Below are 9,696 nucleotides of genomic sequence, written 5' to 3' on the forward strand. Positions count from 1 at the left end.
TGAGTAATACCGTTTGTCAGATTCTATGATAAAAGGTGGAAAAGCAAAGGCCTCGAGATATGTTGATTTCTTAAACCAACTTTCTGTTTTGATTTCTTAAACCTTCGGAACTTATGCCATTAATCCAAAACACATATATATTTAATCACACACACATACACACACACGTACACACACACACACACACACACACACATTCAATCTACAGCACGCATTATTCAGCAATATAAGGTTAGATCATGTTCTGATGGTTATAAGTGCTCCTGTTTCTTTGCACAATTGCACTTTCTTAGACAATATGGAACATTTCGTGGAATTTATCTCTATTTGTGGTTATGTGTGTTACACAGTGTGGTCAGTTTCATTAGGGAACAAATGGATTTTTTTTTGCCCTGCAGGAGCACATGACTGTAAAAACTGTCAGACTCGTAATGATAAACATCTCCTTTTCTCTGTTTCGTGCTGACTTCCCCATCCATCACCCACACACAAACACTCCCTGCAATTTTTCTCAGCATACGCTGCCTGCTCTCATTTGTCATTCCTCATGACGTCCTGATTATTGTGTCACCTTCTTTAATAAGCGTGTCATAAGTTTACATTACATCTTATGGGAAACCAAAATGTGAGAGAGGAAATCTAATTTACCCATATTACGCAATATTCCAAACATTGTGTGTGTGTGAAGACTTTTCAGACCTGAAACAGTTAAAGTTCGCTCTGAAAGAAGATGAAAAAACTTCCACCACAGAAAAAACTCCGAGCATGAGGGGAAAGGAATGATAGAGAGAGTTGTGAGAGACATGATTTATTGCAGAATTAGCTGTTTATCGGCCAGAATCATGGCGTTTGATCAAGGTGTCCTGCTCCCAGTTTGCTATGAGTAAACTGTTGCTTGAATACATGTAAAATAAATGTTATTTACATTAGTATTACCTCAGCCAAGGATATCATGTGTTTTCACCACACTCCACTTGTTTATTGTTTTCCGTGTGTTTACAAGCAAGTTCACGCAAAAACAATTGGACAGATTATCACCAGAAGGATAAAGTTTGGGTCAGAGTAGAACTGAACTTTTGCTTCGGATCCAGATCCCGGACGGATACAAGAGAATGTTTTCACTTTCTTTTAAATGCGATATATAAATTGTCATTTTAGTCATGTACATTTTTTCTTTGTATTTTCAAAATATGTCTGATCAAAATGTTCCTATATCCAACAGATACATATTTTTTTCCATATGGCATCATAGCATTGCTTTTCTCTACACTGTGTTCCTGCAGACTGCATTAGTAGGAACCAGGTGTTTGTACTTTTCCAGCTGTTTTGTGTATTTCTACAAACAGTTTGATGGAAAACTACTTCACAGACTGTATTTTGATTCAGTTGGATTTCAGCACCATCCATGACAAGTTTAGCTGTCTCAGGAGACTTTGAGCCACGGTCAGTAAATGTCCCTTTTTGTCTTACATCCACTTCCCTTTCAGTAAGAGCCACAAACATTCCCTCAACATTTCTCTCTGAGCGAACTGTGCAGCACTGATCAGCTGATCATATTGAGGCATTACATCATTACAGTCTAGCCCAAACATGATGAATGGGCCCCAAGCCCTGCAAAATATTTCTTTATGTCTTTGCAGGTCTACTATCTTTATTAACTCATTGCAGCTTTCAGGACTGTAAAAGAGTGCTCCACTCCTCACTACCACACATTTATCTGCAACAGCTGCTCAGTGTTCATGATCAACATCCGTGCCAACTGTAAAACTAGAAACACAATCCGCTCAGCCCAAAAAGTATTAATACAAACAAAAATTGGCGTGACTTCATGCAGAACAATAAGGACATGCTTTCCATGCTCTGAATCATAACATGATAGAAGTCAAAATTCTTGATCTCAAATGAGTTTACATTGAAAACTGGAAAATCGCTCATACTTCTTTCTGTTTTTAATTCTGTCGATTACGCTTTCCTCTCTCCCACTCATTCCTCTCTCTCTCTCTTTCTCGCTCTCTCTCTCTGTCTGGCTCTCTTCACACACACACACACACACACACACACACACACACACACACACACACACACGCACGCGCACACACACACACACACACACACACACACACACACAGACACACAGACACACATACATACAGACACACACAAACACAGAGACACACACACACCACAAACTCTCTCTCTGTCTCTCTCTCTTACTATAACATTGGCCATTGTTACTTGTAACCTATAACCTTAACCTTAACCTTAACCTTAATCTCAACCTAAACCTCAACCATTGTCCTTGACCTTAACCTTAACCTTAACCTCCAACCTAGCCCTAACCCTAACCTTAACCTTAACCTACCCTTAGAGCATGTTTTCAACTTTAAATGTAATAAATGCAGGTCCCCACATCATAAACACCTTGACCAACCACACACACACACACACACACAGACACACATACACACACACACACACACACACACACACACACACACACACACACACACACACACACAGTATAAACACATAGAGGTGTGATGCTCTGAGCTGTTTTCTTTAAATGCACATGATACAATATACATCCGTGAGCATCACGCACGCACACGCAAGACCACTTGCATTAACTTGCGGGATAAAAAAAACAAAACATCTACCATTATCTCGACATACTCTATGTCGTAAAGATTATATTCCTTTCGTTTTCCGCCTGGCCCAGAGGCGCAGGCAAACTTACGCAATACTAGAGTGAGAGCTGCGGAAAGTCGGTTTCACGCCTCCTCATTGGACAGTAATGGGGGGGGCTTGCGACAGGGAAACCCATGACTTCCGCTTATTTCCTCCCCAAATGAAACCGTGCGCTCAGCATTGGTTTATAAAAAGGCGCAATGGAGCACACAGCCTCAACAGTCATCGACCTCCACTGGACTTATATGTGAGGTCCTGAACCACCCGGCAACTGGAGCTGTACAACCTGCAGCTGTGTGTGATTGAACCTTCAACCTCTTGACCTGTGTTGACGCCTCAATACGAAGCTCAGACATCTTACTGTCTTCACCAAACCTCAGAGATGGACGTCGAGTCTCTCCAGAAGAGCGGCCGCCGGCGCAGCAGCTGCCTGAACGTGTTCCTCGTCGCGTCCGTCATTTTTCTGTTCGTGGCGGTGTCTGCTGTGGCTGCTGGAGTTGTCTTGGTGGAGATGAACCTTGGCTCCAGGAGATTGGAGATTCCAAACTTTAACCCCGAGGCAGTAAAGAGTACAGGACACGCTCCTTATCCAGAAAGCAAGGTGAGCAAATGACTCCAGCTTATTTGCCTAAACTTGGAATCAGTGACTTTCTTAGTTTGACTCTTGTCTTCTGCACATTTTAACCCACTTCATCTTTTTTGTTCTATCAACAGATGCAGAAATTTGCATACCTGCGAGCCAAGTCAAGTAAGCACTCTTTATTTGATGATGCAAACAGATGTGAATTAGATAAAACTTGATGTGGAAAAAAATAGTAGTGCGTTTGGAATCCATGAACTAGTCTAGTTTCTGATCGTTTGACCAATTGATCAATAACATGGTTAATGTGAAAGGGACTCTACTGCAGACTTGGCTGTAATTCTTATCTGTGCCAAATCAGTTCATACTTACTGTAAGTCAACATGAGTCATGTGCCGTTGCACGTTGTACACACCATCTAAAATGCATGTGTTTGTCTCCTCCTGCAGGTGTGTTGGAGAACGGCCCCATGCAATGGGCTCCAGTCTACTACGGTCCTAGTGTGTCTGTGGGGAGCAACTATCAGTTTGTCTCAGAGCAGCAGTCGCTGAAGCCACAACAGTTTGGGATCTACTTCATGTACATTGAACTGAACTTCACCTGCACCTTCAGGTGTGACGAAGCCCACCTCAGCGTGCACGTGAGCGATGCGCTCACATGTGATGTGCACCTTCCTAATGTGACAGATATCAGGCCAGTGACTAGGAAGTGCTGGACAGTGAGCCGGGTGAACGGACAGAGTCTTCATCCTCAGATGTCTGTACCAGAGGGCGGACTAGAATCCTGGAAGCTGGAGCTGAAGGGCTCGGGATTTGGGATGTTCCTCATGGACTAAAATGGACGTTGTGGTGCAACATGCTCATGACCTCTGGGTCATATCTCAGAACATCAACACCAGTTTGTGTTTCCTTCAAGTCCAAGCAGGTGAAAGTGGGAAAAAGCTGGTGCCATTTTCACAATTAAAGTTGTAAATGAAGCTTAGGAGGAAGATGAAACCTCAGCAGAAGTCACAGTCCCAATAAGCCAAACAGGAAAAGACTAGACACTCATCTAATTGTCTGTAAATATGTGTGATAATGTATGTGATATATTTATTTAATGATACTGAAGTATTTATGGACTTATATTTATGATAGTGTTGCCATTTTTCTTATGGAAATGTATTTTCATGTATACACTACATTCATGTTGACGTGCAATAGACTGCGCTTTTAAGCAATAATAATAATAAGCACTTAATAAATTCATAAAAGTCTGAGAGGCAAAGGTTGAGGATTACAGAAATGTGTGATTATAATTACGTTCCACATCAGGGACCTCAATTAGATCTAGTGAAGTTAGGGCTTTTTATCTCTTCTGGCAAATTATGAGTCATGAATGAGGCTGCACTTACAGTAAATGTTGCATAAACAATTGATCCTGATCAAATCATGAGCAGAATTATTAATATATATATACAGATATATATGTGCACTATGCACTAACTACACATTGTTGAATGTATTTTTACTGTAATTCATGTTAAACATGGACATTAATATAGATGTGGTGAGCAATGACTTCATTATGAATTGAATAGAAAAAGAGAATGACAATTGTGATTGTGACAAGTGGAATCTATGAATTGTTTATAGGTAAGGGAAAGTTCCCTGCTGTTACACTGCCATTACCAGGAACTGGATGTACTTTACTTCCTGTTTGTTTACCATACGTGCCGTTTTGTGGAAAAAGAACAACACAGGAAAAAAGCATTCTTTTTTTTGTCCAAGCTGTAAAGCTAAATGAAATAAGAACATTTTTTAATTAGATATAGTTATGTTTCTGTGTTTGTGGCTGGGCGTGGGTGTGCGTGTGCTGTCACAACTTCAAAGGGTTGTTGATGGTTAAGACTTGATTTAAAGCTTAGGTTATAGTTAGGTTTAGCTTGTTTAGTGTTGGTGTTAGACATTTATTTGTTCATTTATTAAACACAAGGTTAGGGGTAAATGCCAAGGAAATGCATTATATTAAAAAGTATCCTCACCACTCTAGACACATAGGTGTGTTTTTCTGCTCTTCTTCCTCCATTATTTTCATTATCAATGTCAATTTTATTTATACAGCACATTTAAAACAGCTTGGTTGACCAAAGTACTTTACAGGAGTAATGGTACAACAAAAGGACAGTAAAATGTAATACATCATTGTGCAAGTAATACAAATAAAATACAATTATTATTCTAAATGAATACAAATAAAAAATAAGATAAATCAAATCAGCTGCGATTAAACGTACTCATCTCGAGGAGAAAGCCTGGGGAACAGGTGTGTTTTTAGTAGTGATTTAAAGTGTGTTAAAGACGGGGCAGATCTAATGTGAAGTGTTAGGTTGTTCCACAGGTTTGCGGCGGCTACTACGAAGGTGCGATCACCTCTGGTTACCAGCGTTGTCCTAGGTTGGTCAAGGAGCAGTTGAGTGGCTGATCTCAGTTCCCTAACTGGAGTCTGCATACAGAGAATTTCGGATACGTAAGACGGTGCCAGTCCGTTAAGAGATTTAAAATTTAAAAGTACGATTTTGAAAACGATCCTGTGACAGGAAGTCAATGTGGGAGGCGCAACATGGGTGTGAAAAGATCTCTCTTTTTTTCCCCAAGACAGCAGGCAAGCAGCAGCATTTTGGACTAGCTGCAGGCGTTTAATGGAGGATTGGTCTAAGCTTACGTACAGGGAATTACAATAATCAAGACAGGAGGTTATGAATGCATGGGTAACTCTCTAGGTCTTTTTGTGGGAGGTTGGACTTTACCTTGGTTATTGGTCTTAGTTGAAAAAAGCTGTCTCTGACAACTGAGGAAATTCGCTTTTCAAAATTAAACAGGTCAAACGGTCAAAAAGAACACCAGGACTATTTATAGTGGAGTGAGTGTTAGGAGCCAAATGCCTAAGATTGTCCACATCTTGCAGATCTGATTGTCCAAATATGATAACCTCAGTCTTATTTTATTATTTGAGGAAGTTTGAATCCATCCATGATTTTTTTTCATTTAAGCAGGCAAGCAGGTGCCACCGTGAGGTCTTAGTTGTATGGTTCAGGGGCAAGGATCTTTGACTGTCATCTGCAAAGCAGTGAAGGGAGACATTATATTTGTCTAAAATTGATGCTAGGGGCAACATATATAGGAGGAAAAGGACAGTGCCTAGAACGGATCCTTGAGGTACCCCACATGTAAGTGGGGCCTTCCCAGAGGAGTATTCACCCAGGTGGACAGAGAAACTCCTATCTGTTAAGTAAGACTCAAACCACCTGAGTGCTGTACCTTTAATCCCTACAAAGTATTCCAGGCATGATATTATATTATATATTATACATAGCCAAGAAATGCATCCTGCTAAATCGGAAAGAGCAAATACCCCAACATTTTATCTATTCAAAAACAACTGGAAATGCGTATCAGTTCCCTGAAAAATAAGGGTGTTTTTTTTCTGAGAACACGGAAACCCTTGATGACCTTATGAACGTCGGCCTGCTGTGGCTTCTGATCTATGCCTTGATTCCATGCAGAAAAGCTATATGTGATTTTATTTATACTTTTCCTTTATTGTGTATGTGGATTGTCAGTCTGACAAATGTCGAAAATGAATAAAGAAATTATTGAAATAAATGGAAAGTAAAAACTAATCCATGGTTCAGCCTCTGATCCAGATTCTCACCCACATTTTTACATGTATGTGTGATGGAGTTATTCCATCACAAATACATCATTCCAGCATGTTTTGTAGAAATCCATCAAGTAGCTTTTGTGTAATCATTCTTAAAACAATCAAACCAACAAACGGAAAGGGAGGAAACATGACTTCCTCAGCAGAGGTCATATTGACTTTATGATGAACCTGCAGAGAGTTATCACACCAATCTGAAGCACCCCTCGGCTTTATGGAGCTGTAAAATTAGCTGTTCAACCGGAAACTTTTTTTATTCACTTTCACTGCTCGCTAGCGTTTCTAGGAGCACAATCAGTACATTAGCTCTAAATAGCCACTGCACACTTCCTGATTTACAAATGTTGCCAATAGCTAATATGCCAAGAAACCCGATGATGCACCAGCAAAGGTGGGGAAGAAGAACAAGACTGTGATGTAAACATTTTAACATTGAAAATTGTGCAGATGCAAAAAGGAATGCATTCATGCATTCTTAAAAACGTATCTTCTGTTTGTTCACAAGAAGACACCACAGTGAATTTAAAATCCTACATCCATGTTTACTTGCTAGTGCAGCCTTTGATTGTTTCATCACCCTTGTGTGCACATACAGTGCCTTGCATAAGTATTCACCCCCCTTGGACTTTTTCCCATTATGTACTGTTACTAACTGGAATTCAAATAGACTTAAATAAACTTTTTCCCGTTTGATCAACAAAACATGCATAGTACTTTGGAGGTGCAAAATACATTTTATTGTGACACAAACAATAATGAGAACAAAAAAGTTGACATCTGTTGGGTGCATAAGTATTCACCCCCCTGTGTCAATACTTGGTAGAACCCCCTTTCGCTGCAATTACAGCTGCAAGTCTTTTGGGGTATGTCTCTACCAGCTTTGCACATCTAGAGATGGAAAGGTTTGTCCATTCTTCTTGGCAAAAAAGATGAAGCTCAGTCAGATTGGATGGAGACCGTCTGTGAACCGCAATCTTCAAGTCTTGCCATAGATTCTCTATTGGATTGAGGTCTGGGCTTTGACTGGGCCATTTTAAGACATTAACATTCTTTAATCCAAACCATTCCTTTGTAGCTCTGGCTGTATGTTTAGGGTCATTATCCTGCTGGAAGATGAACCTCCGCCCCAGTCTCAAGTCTTTTGCAGACTGCATCAGATTTTCTTCAAGGATTTCCCTGTATTTGGCTCCATCCATCTTTCCCTCTATTCTGACCAGTTTCCCTGTACCTGCTGAAGAGAAGCATCCCCACAGCATGATGCTACCACCACCATGTTTCACTGTTGGGATGGTGTGCTCAGGGTGATGGGCAGTGTTGGGTTTTCGCCACACATAGCGTTTTGCATTGAGGCCAAAAAGTTCCATTTTGGTCTCATCTGACCAGAGCACCTTCTTCCACATGTTTGCTGTGTCTCCCACATGGCTTCTGGCAAACTCCAAACGGGATTTTTTATGGATCCCTTTCAACAATGGCTTTCTTCTTGCCACTCTTCCATAAAGGCCAGATTTGTGGAGTAGACGACTAATAGTTGTCCTGTGGACAGATTCTCCCACCTCAGCTGTGGATCTCTGCAACTCCTCCAGAGTAACCATGGGCCTCCTGGTTGCTTCTCAGATTAATTTTCTCCTTGTCCGACTCTTCAGTTTGGGTGGACGGCCTCCTCTTGGTAGGTTTGCGGTTGTGCCATATTCTTTCCATTTTCTTATGATGGATTTTATGGTGCTCAGAGAGATGTTCAAAGCTCTGGATATTTTTTTATAACCTAACCCTGCTTCATATTTCTCCACAACTTTATCCCTGACCTGTTTGGTGAGCTCCTTGGTCTTCATGATGCTGTTTGTTCAGTAATGATCTCCAACAAACTCTGAGTCCGTCACAGAACAGGTGTATTTACACTGAGATTAAATTGCAGACCCTATTTACTAATTATGTGACTTGCAAATGTGACTTGTGAATGCAATTGGTCGCACCAGATCTTTGTTAGGGGTTTCACAGTAAAGGGGGTGAATACATATGCACTCAACACTTTTCAGATTTTTATTTGTAAATAATTGTGAAATCCATGTAATATTTCCCCCCACTTCCAAATGATGCACTATTTTGTGTTGGTCCATTACATAAACTCACGATGAAATACATTTTAATCTGTGGTTATACCATGACAAAATGTAGAAAAGTCCAAAGGGGGTGAATACTTATGCAAGGCACTGTACCTGTGACAAGCAACACAGGGACTCAACACCTCCATAGTTCTTTCATTTGGTCAGAGACTCAGAACAGCCCCTTCAACGTATTAGTATGTATGTATCTGTAACATGAGGTGATCGTTTGTGTGCAGAGCTGCAGGAGTGTCATGTGTTTGTGTAACTCAGATGCAAAGATGTTTGTTTGTTTCTCTGAGCAGGAAATGACCCACATTCTGAATCTCATCTGTGGTCAGTTTTTCCACTTATTTAAAATGTTCTCAGCAGTGATGCGTATTGTGCCGCCTGTCTGCCTACCTGTCTGTACGGTTTCCTGTAGTTTTTTCATTATTATTGGCAGTCATTCGTTGCATTCTGCTTTCGCAATAATCTCTGATTGGCTGCCAAACTCACCTTTGCTTATTGTCTCTGTACTGACATGTCTCTTTTTTTCTCATCAGCCACTTCTGCAGTGAAACTAAATAACTTTCCCCTGAACACATTCAAAAGTGCTGAGTCACATAAACCAACCGCAGCACCTCA

At 40.6% G+C, this 9,696-nt stretch overlaps 1 protein-coding gene across 1 annotated transcript; it reads left to right on the plus strand.

Moving 5' to 3' along the window:
- Positions 1–2,804: 2,804 nt before the first annotated feature.
- Positions 2,805–5,298, plus strand: LOC128436537 (uncharacterized). Its single transcript, XM_053418283.1, has 3 exons — positions 2,805–3,289; positions 3,403–3,436; positions 3,718–5,298. The coding sequence occupies exons 1-3, from the start codon at positions 3,071–3,073 to the stop codon at positions 4,101–4,103; spliced, it is 639 nt and encodes a 212-aa protein (XP_053274258.1). The 5' UTR covers positions 2,805–3,070; the 3' UTR covers positions 4,104–5,298.
- Positions 5,299–9,696: the final 4,398 nt, after the last annotated feature.

The sequence above is a fragment of the Pleuronectes platessa genome, chromosome 3 (assembly GCF_947347685.1).
Source record: "Pleuronectes platessa chromosome 3, fPlePla1.1, whole genome shotgun sequence".
NCBI lineage: Eukaryota > Metazoa > Chordata > Actinopteri > Pleuronectiformes > Pleuronectidae > Pleuronectes > Pleuronectes platessa.

Excerpts from the sequence above, each read along its gene's own strand:
- LOC128436537 (XM_053418283.1), top strand. The coding sequence starts at position 3,071 with ATGGACGTCGAGTCTCTCCAGAAGAGCGGCCGCCGGCGCAGCAGCTGC. Across the intron at positions 3,290-3,402 it reads CTCCTTATCCAGAAAGCAAG|ATGCAGAAATTTGCATACCT; the intron begins GTGAGCAAATGA and ends TTCTATCAACAG. Across the intron at positions 3,437-3,717 it reads ATACCTGCGAGCCAAGTCAA|GTGTGTTGGAGAACGGCCCC; the intron begins GTAAGCACTCTT and ends CTCCTCCTGCAG.